The 18,944-nt window shown below is 41.9% G+C and overlaps 2 protein-coding genes and 1 pseudogene across 6 annotated transcripts in view; 2 read left to right on the top strand and 1 right to left on the bottom strand.

Moving 5' to 3' along the window:
- Window positions 1–8,617, top strand: part of LOC311144792 (ARF GTPase-activating protein GIT2-like) — a 35,307-nt gene extending 26,690 nt beyond the window's left edge. For 2 of the 4 annotated variants that reach the window (XM_084180921.1, XM_084180922.1), the window contains 6 exons: window positions 690–962; window positions 2,481–2,567; window positions 4,772–4,854; window positions 4,993–5,187; window positions 6,704–6,767; window positions 6,963–8,617. In XM_084180921.1, the coding sequence (XP_084037047.1) occupies window positions 690–962; window positions 2,481–2,567; window positions 4,772–4,854; window positions 4,993–5,187; window positions 6,704–6,767; window positions 6,963–7,175 (915 nt within the window). In that variant the 3' untranslated portion in view covers window positions 7,176–8,617. The remainder of the gene's footprint in view (window positions 1–689; window positions 963–2,480; window positions 2,568–4,771; window positions 4,855–4,992; window positions 5,188–6,703; window positions 6,768–6,962) is intronic. The other 2 variants (XM_084180923.1, XM_084180924.1) reach the window with 2 other exon arrangements.
- A 2-nt stretch (window positions 8,618–8,619) lies between these two features.
- Window positions 8,620–10,167, bottom strand: LOC311145018 (trichoplein keratin filament-binding protein-like; annotated as a pseudogene). The gene is made up of 5 exons: window positions 10,162–10,167; window positions 9,703–9,890; window positions 9,390–9,503; window positions 8,941–9,117; window positions 8,620–8,827 (listed from the first exon to the last, which is right to left on the bottom strand). The product of its transcript is annotated as a trichoplein keratin filament-binding protein-like (transcript).
- Window positions 10,168–11,487: 1,320 nt separating this feature from the next.
- Window positions 11,488–18,710, top strand: LOC311144793 (glycolipid transfer protein). The gene is made up of 5 exons (XM_084180925.1): window positions 11,488–11,653; window positions 15,066–15,124; window positions 15,228–15,361; window positions 15,807–15,957; window positions 16,199–18,710. The coding sequence occupies exons 1-5, from the start codon at window positions 11,551–11,553 to the stop codon at window positions 16,379–16,381; spliced, it is 630 nt and encodes a 209-aa protein (XP_084037051.1). The 5' UTR covers window positions 11,488–11,550; the 3' UTR covers window positions 16,382–18,710.
- Window positions 18,711–18,944: the final 234 nt, after the last annotated feature.

Here is an 18,944-nt window from a genome sequence, read left to right as displayed (position 1 = left end):
CAAGGTGGTGAGCTAATTTTGTCGTGATTTGAATAGCTGTTGTTGCAGACTTACAGGCTCCATATCGTGCCTTTGAAGCCCTTCTTTGTCCTGGGTCGTGAATCCTTAAAAAAACTGATGGCCGATTCGATAGTCTTTCTTAGCTGTCAGAGAACTTCCCCATTGCCCTCTCTGAACAAATAGCACAAACCATAGGGTTGGATAGAGGGCACCATTGAGATCTATCTATCTATCTATCGAGCTATCTGTCTATCGAGCTATCTGAACTGTTTGGCTTGCCTGCAACACTTTCTGCTTGCTCTTACCCCTAGCTTTTTGAGTGGAGTTTTCGGATGCCTAGCATGAGTAACACCAGGGGGGAAATGCTTAACAAGACGATGTTATAAAGACATGAGTAGTAGCCTATAACATTGGCTCTGGCCTTAGCTTCGTACAGATGGATGCTGACAGTTCAACACCTGAAGTAAACATTTAGAGGTAGGGAAATGGGGACCAATCCTAACTTCTGCTTTAGTCTAATTTTCACTTGGTCTCCTATTGACATCAATTCAAGTGAAATTCAACTTAAGTGAAAGTTAGGATTCGCCCTGTGGAGAATAAAGCATGCATTAAAGCTAGAAAACCAAATCACCTTTCTCTCTGATAAGAAAAGTGCCCTCTTAGTGTATTTGCTGACCCGTCTCTTCCAGCTGCAATCGCTGCAAAGTGAGAACACGTCTCTCAGGCGGCAGGGCCCAACCACCCATATCTATCAGGTCCCCATCAACAGCGGGTCAGAGTACACTGACCCTTCTTCCTCCAGCCCCTCGGCCATGAAGCGCCAGCAGTCAGCGCGTGCAGGTCGGCCCATGTCCATGTCTATTTATGAGACTGGCTCAGGCCTGAAGCCCTACCTCCCTAAGGGGGACACCCCCTACCCAGAGGAGGGTGTCCCCACCCTGCAACCCTTCCTCCCACCTCATGTAAGTAAAAATCCCGCATCCAGCCTCCTTTGCCATTTCCTCTCCCATTTTCACCTAGTCTTCACCTAGTCTTCTTCTTCTCCTCCTCCTCCTCTTTTCTCATTGTATCTGTTTCTGCAGTCCTTTTTTCTCTGATTGTTCCATTTCCTTTCTGCTTTTACTGAAATCTGTTGTTCTTTGGTGTACCGGTAATGTTTGCCTGTAGCTATTATTTGGGACCTGGCAGTGATAATCAGCCAATACAATACCAAGCACACAGGTCACACACACAGCCACGCTCAACTCAGTGTCTGCTCTGAATGGCTGCAGTCTCATAGGATTCTTCTCCGGGCTGTTGGTTTCGACAGTGTTTATTTGGCCCTGTTCCAATGCCTTTAACATGCATCCTTCCTCTCTCTTCCTCCTTGAGATAATCACTGATCTATAAGTGAATGGATGTGTGAAACATTTCCACTATGTTGCTTTCACCAATGTTAATGTGTTAGATCAGTGATTTCCTCAAAGAAACGGATGGGTGCATTTTAAGGTATTCAAAGTACTCTCTTGGAGTACTCTCTGTTCAAACATTTTCTCAGGTAGACAATAGGAAAGAAGTCATGATCCCACTTGTTATTTCAAGGTTGAATCTGAAATATTTTGAAGGTTTTCATGTAACTTCAAATAAGAATTAAACATCCCATTGAAATTTGTTCAGAGTGTTTATTTTATTCTGTCTGTGTGACTAGCAAGATCATTTATGGTTCTAAATCCAGGTGTATTGTCATTTCTCTTTAAACAAAGGGGAATTTTGTGTTTTTCTAATTGTAACGAATCACTTAGTTCTGGTACAGTATTTTAAGAGGGGCAATCCGGAATTGGTACATCTATTTGTCCTACACTGTCAGAACTCAAAGTGCAAGATTGTTTCACGCCATTGTTTGTTAACAATGTAATTGTAAACAATAGTCTATAGCTTAAAAAAATTGTTTAAACTATACCCTTTGATCTCATGGATGGTCTGTCCTTTCCTCTGTAGCTCGGTCGATCTGTTTGCATTTCTCCAGCCCCATCCCTCAGCTGTTCACCAAAACAGGTGGTGGGTGTGCTTTGTTGTTTTTCGAATCCCGGATTTCCCCTTTCAATGTCTATGGAAACAAATGTGTACTATGCCATACCAAATAATAAAATATGTTCATTGTCTAGATGTTTATTATGTTCAAGGTATGGGATTTGAGGTACAGTATGCTCAGATCCAACAAGGAATTGTAATGCAGTTATTTAAGTCTAATTCCTTGTCATACAGTCTCGTTCATAATCACAATTTATGGTGTTCTTCATTCTTACTATGGTTTTGTTTTCTTGAATGATTTTTTTATTTTATTTTAGTGCTCCCAAACCCTGTTATTTGCATGAAGTAGTTTGAACAAGACTTTGTTTTTGAGAGCACTAACTACTTTTTTTTAAACCCATTTTTGTTTCATTTCTTAAACATATTTTTGTTTTATCTCTTTAAAACATATCATTTGAACCCCTTTCTAGACGGGAAGGGGCGCTTTTGTGACCTCTTCATCCCTCCCCTCCTTCCCATCCACCCTGTCCTGGTCTCGGGACGAAAGTGCTCTAAGGGTTAAGTACCTCCTAACTTGGTTCTTGCCTCTCGGGACGCAGCAAATCCACTGGGGGGAGCCCCTGCCCTCCTCCCTCCCTCCCTCCCTCCCTGTCCTGCTGTGCTGCATGAGCCATGGGCTGCCTTCCCTTCACCACAACCACTCATACATATCTCCACCACCACTGTCCTCATCCTCATGCCTGTTACAATCAGCTAGAAGGTTTTCAGTGTAGAGTCAAGATCACATACCCATCTCAATGCAAAGGTTTGCCTACCCTCCGTGAGACCAGCTGCCAGGTTAAGCAGTCAGCCTATTGAGATTTTTCACGTTTTTTTACATTTTCCCAAATTCCTCATGCTGTTAAACCAAAAAAGGCCTTGAGCTCCTTCCACCTCCAGAGCCATCATTTTGCTATACGTTTTGAAATGTATGATCTCTTTTCTCCATCTCTAATCAGCACACGGCTGTCGCACAGTGAGCTTCATCCAGCATGCCCTCCCTCCCCTCTAGTAACACCCAAACTCTCCAGTTATCCAGGAGTCTGTTCCTCGCTGAGACTGTGGACCTGTCCAGAAACAAACAACCCATAGCCCCTACCCCTAGACACTTTCTGAGATCTTGTGAAGATCTGAGAGGATTTAATAGGTTTAAGCAATGTGATAACAATTCCACCTAACCTATCAGAGGGCAAGGTGGAGCTATCACCATATTGCTCAAATCTTCTCAGATATCCACAAGTGTCTAGGGGGTAGGGGCTAGGGGTTGTTTCTGGACAGGGCCTTTGACTGACATATGCGCAGAACTGCAAGTCCAGTGGGAGTGAAATGAACAAAACACTTATACAAGCTAATCCCACTTTCAGCAGTTTGCTGTATTGTGTGTTTGTGAGGGGTTTGGCATCTTGCCCTGCAGACAGGAAGAGGATGTTGTATGAGCGGGTCTATTGGGCTAGGCTGGAAAGGGTATGTAACTGTACGGTATGTGGCTTGTGTCCCTCTCTGGGTGTTTGTCTCTGCTCCTTTCTTTTGAAATGCACCTCCTCTACATAGTTTCTCTTCTGTGCTGAAAGAGTGAGGGATCTGCGTGGATGTGACAATGCAGGGTCAGTGTTGTGCACCCAAAGCTTCCTATCTGATACTAGAGTAAAGCTCAAGCGATGTTATCCACCAGTCTCGTGACGCAGCACAAATGCTTACAGGCTGGATGGAGCACACAGTATTGCGTATTGAGTACAGCCGACTTTAGATGGACAAATACACATTTGTGAAGCAGTATCTCCATCAGCATTGTCTTAGCCAATTGTCTTAGCCAATTGACTTACATTCAATTTGTGCCACACAATTGTCCATTGTCGCAGTGCTTTTTTCCCCCTAGACTTGTCAGCTTTTGACCCGAATTCATCGGAACCTTGATTCAATGTCATGAAAGTTATGACTCTTTAATGAAAGTCTTGGATCAGAGTTCTGGAAAATAATGGATCATGGTTCTGATGTAATTCAGTGGAGGTTGTTTTTTTTCTGTGTGATAGCTATCCAGTGATTTCTCTCTCCTCAAACATCCCTGACTTCATCTGTCTTGGCGTATGCCTTTAAAAAGGGGGGTTTGAAGCTTTTCCTGGACTATGCATTTGGCCCTTCATTCTTCGCCATGGCTCAGGCTACTACAGTGTTTTTAATATTGTCTACAAGTCTCCATCTTTTACACGCAGGAGTTCAAAGGTATTTGTAGACATTGAACCAGCCTAGCATCCCCACTTGGCATGGGACCAATCAATCAATCAGCCATTCCATTTGCCAGTGTGGTTTCTGTCACAGTAGCTTATAGACATTGAACTTGCAATTTTTTGAACCCCGGATAACCTCTTTTTACTAACCCTGGCAATGAAATGTAAAAGGCTTCACTATGATTTTCTGTTTTGCTTCCAGGCTTTTGTTTGTTTGTTGCCTCGTTCTCCATGTTGCTTTCCCATGGTTTTAGTTAATTTAATTTGTCACTGCCATACAACAATGTAAGTTGTTAGTAAAACTGTTTCAAAGTCACATTTCTGTCAGCTCCTATTTACGTTTAGGCCTAGAATATAATGCAATGGTTTGTATGATGCATTGCATTGAAATGGGGATTTTATCTAGCATTCTATATCCATTTTCTGCTTGCATTATCATTGACATTTGTCCCTGTGACACATTTTGTTACTCTAGTTCTCTCTCCCTCTCATGTTAGGCCTCCAAGCTGGACAAGCAGAGCAGCATGCCAGACAGTGACTATGACAACACAAACAATGACTATGAGATGGAGGACTCTGGGTAGGAACACACACACACTTTGTCACTTTGAAGTTGCCACTGCTTTCTGTGTTGCACATCAGGTGGACAGTTAGGGCTGGATGTAGGGGTGCAGAGATTGTAGTAGCATCCCGGATGACCCTGTCTCTACCCCCCTAGCAGTATGGGCAGGCGGGGGAGGCTGAGGAGCAGTGGTTGGCTGGGGGAGGGCAGCTCCATCCCTGAGCTGGACGACCTGGGGGCAGAGCCGGACCCAGCGCTTCCCAGCACTGAGGATGTCATCCGCAAGACGGAGCAGATCACCAAGAACATCCAGGAGCTGCTCCGCGCCGCGCAGGAGAACAAGCACGACAGGTGAGGAAGAAGTGGCGGGCCACAAGATCGAACACTGAAGCCAAATTAAATAGAGCTCTATGTTGTAACTATCTCTATGGAGATAAACTAGGCTTTTTCTGTGTTTCCTGAAAAGTTCCAGATAGTCACCCCCCTTTTGTTTTAACCGAATTCATTATTGCAGCTTCTCCTTTTCCCTTTTGTGTATTCATCAAAGTACTTCCACTTTCTAGATTCTTCTTGAGTTCCCCCACTGTCACTGTTTGTTTATTAAAGTTCTGCATTTTACAGTATGTCTTCTTGGTTCAGTGTTTTTTAATCCTCCCTATGATTTCACCTCTTCCACTTTTTCTGTGTTCTCCCCTCCTCCCTCCTCTCTTCTCCTGTCCTCTGTGCTGGCATTTCGTTCTTTCGGGGGGGGGTTGCTCTCTCCTCCCCTCCCCTATCCCATTCCTGTAAGCAGACCTTGTGAGCGTGTGCGCCGGCTCAGGCACAGTCTGGGCTGTTTCAGCACCCTGGTGCCCTGGGCTGAGAAGGCCCCCTCTCCCCTGCAGCCCCTCAGCCTGTGCTCCCCCGATCCTGCCGCCTGGTACTCTACTGGCCTCTGTCCCTGCCTCCCAGGCACACTGTCTCCTCCCTCTCTCTCACACACACCTTCTCTGTCTTTCCTGCCCCTGCTCTGTTGCCCAATTCCGATGACTGATTTCCTCCTTTGCTATGGTGTGTTGTCTGCTAGGCATTAGAGTGAAAGGCTAATCCTAATGAACGCTCACTCACCTACTCTCTTCATTTCTCCCGTTGCAAACATCAGTGCAAACACCACTACCTCAAAACTAGAAAACTCAGACAACCCATCAAAGGGCTAATGATATTCAAGGTACCCACGGTTTGTTTAATTGGTATTCCGTGTGTTTAGAGTAGAGCTGGAGCTAGTTGAATCCATAGTAGTCCATCGCCAAGTACATCATGAATACAAGCAGTCTTATCAATTTTATAAGATAATTTCTGTATGTGTTTAGGTTAAGGAATTGTGCCCTGTAGTCTAATATCCAAATGAGCAATTATTATTTATTTATTTTTATTATTGTTTTGGCGTAGCTGATAGTTCATCACACATGATCAGCTCTGGTCCCTCACTCCTGTCTTTGAACTGTGAATTATAGCTTCGGTGCCACTGTTTCTGCTCTCTTGCCAACTCCATAGTGCAGAAACAGATTGGCACCCAGGCTACATTCATTATGGCAGCTGTTGTCTGACCATGTCAGAATGCAATATTTGGAATAGTATAATAGATTAACCAAGCACTAACCTGGGACTGCTGTTTGTTTTTCAGCATGTAGCTCTGCGAGTGTTGAATTGTATTTTGCCTCCCCTCTTCACCTAGACTAAAAACATGTTTTGAATAGTGTTGTTTTGGGATCGCAAGAGGTAACTTTTTATTGCAAGTTGTTTCGGCTTTTCTCCATGAAATAATGATGACATTAAGAGACTGATTGTCTTATTAACCACCATCCTCCTGATGCCTTTCCTCTTCCAGCTTTATACCCTGCTCCGAAAGAATATATGTGGCTGTGACGGAGATGGCCGCTCTCTTTTCCAAGGTAAGCTCACAAAACGCTCCATGGTACCATCATCACTGACATGCAAAGGTATTTCAAAATGTTTTGCAACGGAAAATGAGTTTCTCTTCCGTGTGATGCCTAATGAACACAACCCAGGTCAGCTCACAGTCGCATGATGTGTTGAACCCCTTATTGGTTACCTGTAACCTCCTCATCTCACCTTGTGCTTTCCAGAGACCACGTTCGGAGATGGTGAGAGGCCCCCTGCGCCTGTTGACGTCCAGCGCCTTCCGGCTCCAGGGTGAGTGTCGGAAGGCATCGCCCCCCGAGGAAGGCCCAGGGCCCGACATGCAGCTGGTCACCCAGCAGGTTATCCAGTGTGCCTATGACATTGCCAAAGCTGCCAAGCAGCTCGTCACCATTACCACCAAGGAGAACAGCAACTGACCATCATGACCACCGTCTCAGGCCTTTTAGATACCCTAAGGCCCTGTAACGTCTCCATTTTGTTAATGTATTGTTCGTCCTTTAACTTTTCTGTTTAAAAAAATGCATTGTTTTACTGTGGCATTTTAAAAATCAGTGTTGGTGATATTTGCATGTAATTTTCTATTTAAATACAAATGTACAAAATGATAGAGTATAAATATTGGGACAAAAAGACTGAACTACAGCTATGGGAAATCATCCGGAGCTCTACAAACTGGAAGGGAGAAGCTGTTTGTCGTGAGCTACTACAGGAATCCACAGTACAGCCAAATACTGACAGGATGATTGCGCGTTCCAGGGAGATCCTTTGTCGCTAATGTGCAGTTTCCTAACCGCACTTCTTAATAGTTTTTTGTGGTTCTACATACTTCTAGATCCAGTATTTCTCTCTCACCAACGAAGAAGCCATGTTTTTTAGCTCCCTAACACCTATACCATCCTTCTTACAAAGGCCTTTCATCCATTTTGATGCTCCTTGTCGGAACCAGGGGTCTCAAACTGGCAGCCCCCAGGCCAAATGCGTTCCGCAAGCAAATGTAATGCGGTCCAGTATAGTATTCCACATGGTTAAGGATGTTGTGAAAGCTATGAATAAGCCATAAAGCCATTATCAGTCCCTAACAAACTTTACACACCTTGGAGCTACATAATATCATTATACTATAACCTAACTATGGAATTCTAATGTATCATTTAATAAAATTCCAGCAAGCGTAGGAAGGAATGTTGGGAGGAATGTAGGGCGATTTGGAACTGACGTTGAACCATTTCTCATCTGTGCACATATTTGTATCCCTGCAATGCCAATATCTCCCCCGTCCAAGTGTAATCGCTTTCATTTCAAAATGCATCTACTAGAACTATCTATGCCTATTATTGCATTTCAACACTTGTTTGGGGGTGGGGGGGGGGGGGGGGGGAATAATGCTCTTTACCAGCAATGTGTTGTACTTGTATTGAGTTCTAGTGCTAAAAAAAACAAAAACAAAAAAACTTTTTTTATAAGCTAATATGCTAGACACGGTCTTGTGTACTAGAACAGTGTTAGTGCTGTGACAGTAGATAGATTTGCAGCGCTAATAATAATTTGCCCTCTTCCATGTGTTTTTGTGCTCCGTTCTGTAATGCTGCTAGGTTTATATGAAATGTGCAACTATTTGGATAGGATTGTAGATATCCCCTGTACATATCTCCACTACAATTCTGCAAGTGGATGGTCGTCGTCATCAGCAGATGGTTCAGAGCTGTGTTATACTTGAAATGTGATCAAGGAAATGTCCCTCTGTGCTTGACTCTTGTTCTGAATGGACTTCAAACAGAGGTGTCAGTCATGCAGTTATCATAGCTGCAGTGGGGGAAAAAAGCCTTATTTTTAAAATAAATGTAATTTATAATTGTAACCTCATGCCATGTCGTATTTGGCCACGTACTGTACAACCTTGTCTATGTGTACTATTTTGTGATGTGCAACTTCCATGAGTGCAGAGAAACGTGCATTTGCACATGCCCTCCCCTCAGGTCCACTCACCTCCTGCATGAGCCTCTCCCTGGCTCTCCTCTCCTTCTCCCACACTGCCTCCCGCTTCTCCCAAACACGCTGGAACTTCTCCCTGACAGGACAGGACAAGACATTCAATTAACTTTGCAACACGAATGCAGATCTCCACCCCCTAGTCAGACCTAGACTGGCAGTGGGAGTCATGATAGTAGTGATACTACTAACCGGTACAGGACATCAAACTCTGCCTCCCACCCTCTCTCCAGCTGGAGCTGCTCCTCGATGACATGCTTCTTCCAGGCGACGTCCGCCACTGCCCTCTCACGCCACGTGCTCTCCAGCCGCTGGTTCTCCTGCTCCCCCTCCAGCCAGCAGGTTTGCCAGGATCCTGCAGTCCACCTCCTGGTGGACGACACAGGCATTGCAAGCAGAGGTCACTTTGGTGAAGGGGGATGATCCCATCGTGTCAATTCACATGCAGTTGAGCAGTTTTTTTTAAAAAAACAAGGGAACATACCAGCTGGGCTCTCCTCTTCAGTTGGGCACGATAATGGCGGGTCCAGAATTGCCTGAGGAAGGAAACAGTTTTATCCATAAGAACAACAGTTCAGTCCATCTGGTTAATTTATTGTCATCATCCTAGAACAAACTCTTCCAATGGGAGAGTCACTTACCCCATTTCAGATTTCTTGCAGCACTCCTCCACCTTCTTCCTCTCCTCCTTCCAGCTTCTCCACCTCCCAGTGCTGGGACAGCAGGGCCTCCTGCTCCTTCTTCAGAGGGCTTGCCTGGAAAACAGAGACAACATAGCGGCTCAGTCACACTAGACCAGTAGTAACACTGCAATAGCCGCAAATGAGGCTAGTGTCACTTGACTCGTCTCCATAGTCCTGCTTTACTCAGTGCACTACACCGTCTACGGTGCTTCTTCTTATGGTTTGTAAACCATTTTCCTCCTCTGCAGAACTACAGTGCCCAGAGTCTGACCAACACCTGCTTGTCTACTTCTTCCTCCCAGAGCTTGAGTTCTTCCATCTGTTTCCGGAGCTCCAGGGCTCTCTCCCTGTCCTCTGCTTCCTTCTCTCTGCCTGCTTCATCCTCTCCAGTGCCTCCCGTCGACTCCTCTCGTATTCGTTCTCAAAGTGCCTCTTCTCCTCATGGGCTGCCTCCTCGTGCTGCAGGTTTCAATGGAGGGGTTACTTCAGGTTACTACAGTGCATTCGGAAAGTATTCAGACCCGTTGACTTTTTCCACATTTTGTTACATTACAGCCTTATTCTAAAATAAATAAAATAAAAAATAAAAATCTCATCAATCTACACAAAATACCCCATAATGACAAAGCGAAAACAGGTTTTGATTGATTTATTGATTTGATTGGTTAGTGAGGTGATGGGTAGGTGTGATCCCTGATTGGGACAAATCAGCGACAGGAACAGCGCTTGCCTTCATATTGGCCAGTGCAACATACTGTAGCGATGCTAACCAAACACCTAGCGACCTCACTAAGAGTGTTCAGATCTCTGTGTAACGGCTAAGGGTTGGGTGACAGTTCAATGTCCGGGGTTCAATGTGCCCTCTGACTTCGCTACATTGGTGTCAGAAGAAGGATGACATCGAGAATATGTTCCAAGCGTTCAGTGTGAGAAACTTTAAGGGGTAGTCTTCGACAGCATATCCCAACGTAGGAGCAAGGTCAAGGGACTTGTTAGAGTGAAATGTGGGACTGGACGAGCTTTCTGAAGACGGGTTGTGTGTATACACGTATAAGTACAACACCTAGCGACCTTGTCAAGAGGTCTAGGCATAGCAGGTAATGTGTTGGACTGACAGTCGCAGTGACCTGGCAACCCTCCGAATTTGCCAGAGTACATTTCCTGCAGTAATATTATGCAAATCCTTTCTGGGCCCATTGTCACCTGGTTGTGATTCCACATTGCATAAAGAAGCTCAACAGGAGTAGGCCTGAAGTGGAGACATAATTGTCTGATAAATTATTTATACATGGCTAAATATTTAATGGGGACCAGATAATTGTAGGCCTTTGTCATCGGTATCTGCTAAATCAAGGATTTAGAAGAAAATGGACCAGAAGTAAAAGGTTTTATCTTCCTTTCTCTGTGAAACGTCTATCAGTGCACAATGAGTTCAATTTGAATATAGTATGCTCATTTTATTCTAATTGTATTGTTGATCACTAGATAATTGCAGGAATACCTACATCACAAGTCCTTTTCCATGGCCACATGAGCGAGCATCATCCATCTTCTGACACCAATGCTGCAAACAACAGGGGCGTATTAATTAAGTCGATTCTGATGCAAAACGTTTCTTAAACAGAACTAAACAGGGAGGGAGCTATCTGAATTTGTCCAATATAAACTCTTGTTTTAGTTGCAACTGTTTGGCTAATGATTACACCCCCGGATAGATTCCACCTGACCATATAATGATGTCCCTCACTAAAAAGTACCCAGCTCCCTGACCAGCTCCCAGCATTTAAAAAAGGCAGCTTTTACAAGTTGCATAGACTACTATTACATCATGTACTACATGTTGAGACGTTGTTCTGCTGTCAGATAGAGAGCTATGCAAAATTCCATGTAGTGTTTTGACCTGCCTCTCTCACATGATTGGTGCACTGCTTCCCACCTATTTAAATGAACATTCTGATTCTGCGTGGTGAGCTTCTGTGCTTTCCAGGCAGCTTTCAGACCAGAGAGGGGCGTACACCGTGGGAGAGGCTCATGAACTCACTTCGGTGCCAGTTCCGGGTTTTACAAATCACTTCACTGGTCGCTGTTATTGTCAGAGGGTTTGTGTATAGTGTTAACGATGGCTCTTCTTATGGAGCACCAATTTAAACAGCTTCCAGCCGATAAACAAGTGGAAACTAGATCATTCTTGGAGTCGGTGTCGTATCTTCCGCCATTCTTTGGTAAGTAATTAGCTTGCAAACTATGATTTGAGCTTGCTACATGAATTCTAGCCACAGCCTATGCATGGACGACCACCCAAATCGCTCGCTATTTTGTTGCAATAAACGAACCGTTACTTTGTTGCAACAAACAATATATTGTCCATTAAGCAACACCATTTACTACAGCCCGTCATGGATGAAGACAGAATTTATGATCATACTGTTGTGGTTAGCCATCAACTTGTCATAGGCAAATATTTTTCTCTCAATATTTTGTATGCATGCAAGAGTAGTGTTATCAACATTTGATTGACTTGAGAAAACCAGGAGTGAGGAGAAGCATTCCTATATGTAGAAAACTGACTTAAATTAGCTTCATAGTCTGATTTGCCTGTGGGATTGTTTGCTTTTGGAATTTCAGAATGTGAGAATCTGTCAAAACACCTCTGTCAATCCCAAGCAATTAAATGCCACAAGGGACAATCTTTTTTGGATCGTATGACTCTTTATCAAGCAGTCAACAAACCTTTTGCATTAATAATGTAATTCACTGGCCTCGATTTGAAGTTGTTAAAATTGATTAGCGCGGTGTTGAGTTCCCCTTGGCCATTCACTGGCTATGTAGCCCACTGGGGCATCATTGTGTGGCTGCATCCTGTATTAATATGCCAAAGATACTCTATTGAATTGGGCATGTGAAACCCCTGAAAAGACCCAAGTCTGGTGTTGATATTAACATATTTCCATTTCGTTCTCATTGACCCAACTGACCTAATAATTCCTTAGCCAACTTTCCTTTTGACCGTATCAACTCAAGAAACTGGATAAGTGTTTGTATGGTTTCATTTGTGTCCTCTGTTTCGAATTTAGTGTCTTTATGATATACTCACAGTCACAACTCAATTATACATAACTGCTACATTGAGTTGTGACTAGCCTATATAATGTTGTCATTCCAAAGCTCTTGGAGGATATGCCTAGGATCTTCTCTTTGTTTTTCCACCAACCTTTAACTCAGTTGTATATTTACATTTGATGTTGTTAGGATTCAAAGATAATACAATTGATGACCTCTGCTTTCATCACATAGCCTGGACCTTCCAATGCAACCGCACAAGCACAAAAGTATTATGTGGAAGCAATTGAGAGAAAGGGGTTTCATTGTATGTGGTGGAAGCCGAGAGATGGGCATCTTTGGTGGTAATCATTTGTAAGTCGCTCTGGATAAGAGCGTCTGCTAAATGACTTAAATGTAATCATGAATGAATAACATTAAGGATAGATAGAGGCACGTCTATCTCTAAATGATAAGGACAAAGGTGGGGCTTCTCTGTAACTAGAGAAGACACCGGTACCACTAGCACAATGGACAGCACTCTGTCACAATAGCCTTCTGGGGCTGAGGGCTAACAGTTGTGTCAGTTGTTCTCCACTTTAAGCCGTGTGTGGTCGGAATGTTGGTTGTCCACTGGGCTACCCCAAATGACTGGCCAGGCCCCCTTTTTATGTAGTTATGTAAATGGTGGTGATAGTTGCTTGGCCAAATCTCCTAATAGATAAGGCTAAGCGAAGAAAGGCATTTTTACAAACTGTTGGAAGTATTTAAACTGAATGCACATAGGTAGGTTGCTATACAGAACTAGCCTATACCTTGCTATGAAGAAGAAAAAACTGTTTGAAAATGTTGGTCCTGTTCGAGATCTCGCCAAGGTTCAAAGAGACAGATGATGTTAGGATATATTTCCTTTTCCGGTTGCAGAGATAGGCCTAGGGCCAATGATGGGACGCATTGGATTAGACCCATTGGATTTGGCATGATACTAGGACCTACTTAAAGTTTTATGAGTCTCTCTGGTGCTTTCAGAAATCTGTCAGGTGCTCGGAGCAGAGTGAATTATTTAGCATTTTGTTGATTTTAAAGTTCAATAAGAGTTTGCTGTCGACCTACCATTTTGTATCAAAAGCATTTAAAAACATGATCAGGATGCAGCTCGGAATGCTCATATACTCTATTTGTCTCAACCCTGTGTTTTTTTCTAGTTCTAATGAAAAAGCTTTGTTTTGCGAATGTATGCCTCTCACAAAAGTATTTGACAGAGCATAGCGGCTTATTAGGCCACATTGTTAATCTTCAAGGGACATGGCCCATCGACGCTACAGGTAGTCCTCTTTCTCTGTCTCTCCGTCTTTCTCTGGGTCGTTCCACCTCAAAAAGCACACCCACCATCTCAGATTGTTCTGAAATAATTTTTGTTATTAGAAACAGATAAGATTAGCATTCCTGCAAGATCATTTTGTTGAAATATAATTTCAGCTAACTAAGCAAATTGATTGCATCCAAATTGACCATTTTAATTTATAGGATTCATATAATATTCAATAAATATAGTACCAAGCATCTGATTTGGACCAAACTTTTTTCTAACAATGAGTTAGACACCCCACGCCAATCCCACCGCAACAGCGAGTATATAGTATCAGTATATAGTATGGAGCTGCCCCTCAGAGTATTCTTTGTTTCTTCATCCATGTAATGTATTCCCAGTAAATTTGGTGATGTTTATTTTCCATATTTCAGAGAAATGTGTCTGTGAAGTTGTTAGGTTTATGTCCCATCCTACATCCTGATATTACCAAGTTCTGACCACTACATGGTGCTGTTCCTGCTAATAGGTGAAACAAGTTTGAAGATTCCCCCGCTTTCAATGTTAAAGGGATAGTAAACCCAAATTACAAAATGACATTGGTTTCCTTACCCTGTAAGCAGTCTATTGACAAGGTATGACAGCAACCCATGCTTTGGTTTTGATTCAACTGCTAACTTTTTAGCAATTGTGGCACAAATCCAATGCAAATCAATGGTACCTATATTAGCATTTTCACACCATGTTTAAGCATCCTAAATTGTATCTAAACATTGATTGTTTATCTCAATGATGTTACTTATAGATGATTTGGATATGAAGTGTGAAAATGCTAATATAGGTACCATTGACTTGCATTGGATTTGTGCCACAAATACTAAAAAGTTAGCATTTGAAACAGTGGCCAGGTAAACAAAACCAAAGCATGGGTTGCTGTCATACCTTGTCATTTAAAAAATGATCACCTAATAGCAGGAACAGCACCATCTAGTGGTCAGAACCTGGGAATATCAGGATGTAGAATGGGACATTTACCTAACAACTTCAATTACTAATTTCTCTGAACGGGGGGGGACTCACCAAATTCACTGGGAATACATTACTTAGGATGAAGAAACAATACTTCGACCCGCAGCTCCATACTACTTTTCAGACATAGAGATACTGCATCCTCTTGTTGGGATTGGTTTCAGCAAAATAGTTTTGCAGGAATGCTGACATGTGAATTGTGCAGGATGTTATTTCTCCAGTACTGGCAAACATGGTATTTTGACATCTCTCGACAGACTGCCTTGGCTCTACTGTTTTTGCTCCAATTAAAGCAGACATTGTAGGGAACATCACAGTAAGTAGCCTACAGCAACATTTTCATATGGTCAAAGTGCAAACTGGTAACCTTAGATCCATAAGGAAACAAACAACTATGTTACTGTACTATCCCTGTTTAGACAATCAAAGCGGTTTATGACAGCAACCCTAGCAGGTTCAAGACCCTCCAAAAAATCCTGGAGGCAGAGAAGGAGATGCATGGAGCAGACTGGCCCAAAGTGGGAGCCACCCTGGCACTTATGTGGCTAAAGAGGTCAGATAACTTTGTATTTTTGGAACTAGAGTCGGTAACATTTTACTTAAAGCCTACAGCTGTAATGCATTATGATGCAGTTATAATGCATTATAAGACTTGTCATGAGCATACGATCCCCTTATAACATCTCGGCGTCATCTCATAATGATTCTAATAAGTACCAGCCGTTTTGATTTAGTTGAAATTTCGATAGAGGGATATTTATATCATCCTTATTATAAGACATTATAAAGCCTAAAATCTGCTTATAATAATAATAAAGCGATCTACCTAATCGCTTTATTATAAAGCGTTCTACCTGAAGGTTAGATAATAGCGATCTAACTGAAGGTTCTCAGTGTTACCCTTGAGTCTGTCTACTTAGATACACTGTATGTTGGTCCACATTTGTACCATCTGTCTGATATGTGATTTGTTTGTTTCCTTGTTCATCATTGACCAGGGGACTCCGGTTCATCCAGGTCCTGCTGCAGAGTCTGGTGGATGGGGAGAAGGACGAAAACAACCCCAACCTCATCCGGGTCAATTGCACCAAAGCCTATGAGCTGGCCCTGAAGAAGTACCATGGTTGGCTGGTGCAGAAGCTCTTCAAGGTAAGCGCTCTCACCATAGCATGATTGCTTTAGATTACTGCTTGATTACACAGCTTCTCCGTTGCCATTTCAACTGTGCAAGTGTAGCTTATTTGAGCTTGATTGGTAGTTAGTTCGTTGTGCTAGTAGCGGCCATCGTTTAAGTGATGTCACCTTCCCTGAGGTCTAAAAGTCAACTTTGTTTATGATTCTGACTAGTCTGCATTTTGAACTGACTTTACTTGAATGTCTTCCGCTGTAGGCAGCCGTTTTCGCAGCTCCCTACAAGGTGGATTTCCTGAAGGCACTGTCCAAGGGGCGTATGGTCAAGGAAGAGGACTGCCTGGCCAAAATCCGACAGTTTCTAGTCAACTTTACTGCCGCTAATGATACCATCTATGAGATGTACACCAAGATGAATGCCGAGCTAGATTACACCGTGTGACCACGCCAGATAACTCCCCATTCCCTCAATGATCTGCCCCCCATTGGGACAATTACAAGCAGTGAGTTGCAATGGTTTCCTACAGGTTCGTGTGTGTGTGTGTGTGTGTGTGTGTGTGTGTGTGTGTGTGTGTGTGTTAGATCCGGTGTTGTGTCACACATCCAGTCTGTGCTCTTTTTAAGATCTCCTTTGAGTGCATTTGCTTGCCGCTCTTAATCAGTATGTTTCTCTGTCAACTTTGTTGTGGTCTATTTTCAATGCCTCAAACTTTCTTACAGGGAATAGCTTTCAATAGGACCCGAGTCTTTACATGGCGATTTGTGTTTGATTGTTATCAGGGTCAGGTTCACTAGGCACGAAATGAAAGAAAACGTACCGAAACCGGGAGGAACTACCTGGACTCATTTTTGTTTTCCACTGCGAACTGTTTTAAAAACATTTGCCATTGCTTGCCCCAATGAACATGACCCAGTTTCATATATCAAAACTGCAGATGCATCTGGACTGTCGAAAGTATAGTCTATAAACATTTCAGTCAACTGTCATTTATTTTCCCTGAAAAATATATATTTTTAGAATTACCGTAATTATATAAATTCATCTTACCCAAGTAACTTGGGTATTATTATTTTGTGTAGGTACTTTTCATTGAGTTTATTAAACACAACTGCATAGCGGGCAGTTTCATTGTACTGTATAGTACCATTTTAAAGCTACTAACAGTAGAGATGGAGGAAATTATTGTTTTAGTAATTGCTATTTGGTAATTGTTTGCAGTCACACGAGTAACCTATGCACTTTGAGAATGTTTAGAGGATTGTGGTAAATGAATAATCAAAACCAAAAATAGAATTATGTATTCTCTCATGATATTTGAATAATAACATACAAATATATTTGTATTTTATATTAATGAACCTTTTAACTCTGCTGGTATGTAATGTCATTTATTGATTCTATCTACTTGAAAACGTAATATTTTTCAATTTCTTATTTGTTTACATGTTATAATTTTCTGACTTTGATAATGCAACTCTGTATCATTAGGACAGTAAATATACATTTTGTGTTATTTATGTGTTATTTATTCTTGGTTAATTCTCGATCCTAGGAGGTGATTCCATTGGTACATCAACGTGATTACTGAGTGATTGTATGTTATCAAATATATTGTGTTATTGATTAGTATCTTATATAATCATACAAATGTCATCTTACATAATCACATCATCTTGGAACTCAAAACCAAATCTCTCTTGTGACAAGACTGTTTCCGCAAGATACTAGTATTTATATGGTCAATGCACCTGCAAGAGTAAACACTGTTAAGTTAAAGTGGATGATTTGTTTTATATGTTCAAGATTCAAATAAGTGAGTGTTAATGTGTTGTGGAAAAATAAAGCCATTTGTTAGAAAGGAAATGTTTTATAACCATTACTTGATGAGTGACATTGAAATCAATCCATGGTGACATTTCATTTTAGGCTGTTTAATAAATATGATTAATTGTGAGATTATATCATGATGCAGTGTTCAATATGAATAGTAAACCAGGTTCATTTGAAGTGTGCTTTGTAATTGGAGTGGGTGATTCAAGCCATAGACTATTGCCTTCTAATATTGTTAACCTAACTGTGCCTTCTTCTAGTGACACAGGAGAGAGGGTGAACTCTCACTATCTTTGTCTTCATCCAACAGTGCAAGTTTACTGAATGGCTGCCTCTTGAGTTAGGTCATGTTCATTAGGCACCAAACGGAAGAAATGCATGTTTTCCATTCCGGTTGCAAAACGTTTTATTACGATGTGTCCTAATGAATACAACCCTTGTAGACAGTTTGTCTTGCTCCATCATGCTCCTTGTCATGTATCTTTGCTTGGTATTCCTCAGTTTCAATTCTGAATTTCTTCCTAGTACCATTTCATGTGCCTCAAGATAATCTTTGTGTAAGTTTGTTTGCACATTGACATACTCTGTCATTGCTGAAGAAAGTAGTGTAGCCTAATCTTATAAAATGAAGAATGTTTGGGTGAGATGTTTCCCTTTCCATGCAATAGGAATTTGTGTGGTTGCCTGGACATCAAAGAATGTAATAAGACACTATGGAATTATAGCAAATTTTAATCAACCATTAAATGCACTGAAAATTGATTGCTTATTTCAACATCTTTTCATTTTCTGGTTATGAAATTGTATTTATCTCTCTTAAAACGTTTGTGTGATGGAAAGGATTTAATTGCAGTGCATTCATTCTGCAAGATAATGAAAATTGTTTTCAACTAATATTGTAAACTAATATTTTCTCAATAAACAATGACCAATTGTTTGTAATTTCATATTGAATCGTGTCATTGTTATGACTGAATGTGTGCATATCAAATTGAATTTGTGTGTGTATTTTGTGAAATTCAATGGTGCATGGCAAACACTTCAGTTACAGTAGCCTAGGTTTACAGTATATTACACTGAACAAAAATATAAACGCAACATGTAAAGTGATGGTCCCATGTTTCATGAGCTGAAATAAAAAATCCCAGACATTTTCCATACACACAAAATGCTT

This window comes from Coregonus lavaretus, assembly GCF_964263955.1.
Source record: "Coregonus lavaretus genome assembly, chromosome: 17".
In the NCBI taxonomy this organism is placed as follows: Eukaryota; Metazoa; Chordata; class Actinopteri; order Salmoniformes; family Salmonidae; genus Coregonus; species Coregonus lavaretus.
This window is presented reverse-complemented; position numbering and strand designations above follow the sequence as displayed.

What these genes read in the sequence shown, in the direction of transcription:
- LOC311144793 (XM_084180925.1), top strand. Translation starts at nt 11,551, where the DNA reads ATGGCTCTTCTTATGGAGCACCAATTTAAACAGCTTCCAGCCGATAAA. An exon ending in GTATCTTCCGCCATTCTTTG is followed by an intron (nt 11,654 to 15,065) that starts GTAAGTAATTAG and finishes ATCTCTCGACAG; the next exon opens with ACTGCCTTGGCTCTACTGTT. An exon ending in ACATTGTAGGGAACATCACA is followed by an intron (nt 15,125 to 15,227) that starts GTAAGTAGCCTA and finishes ATCCCTGTTTAG; the next exon opens with ACAATCAAAGCGGTTTATGA.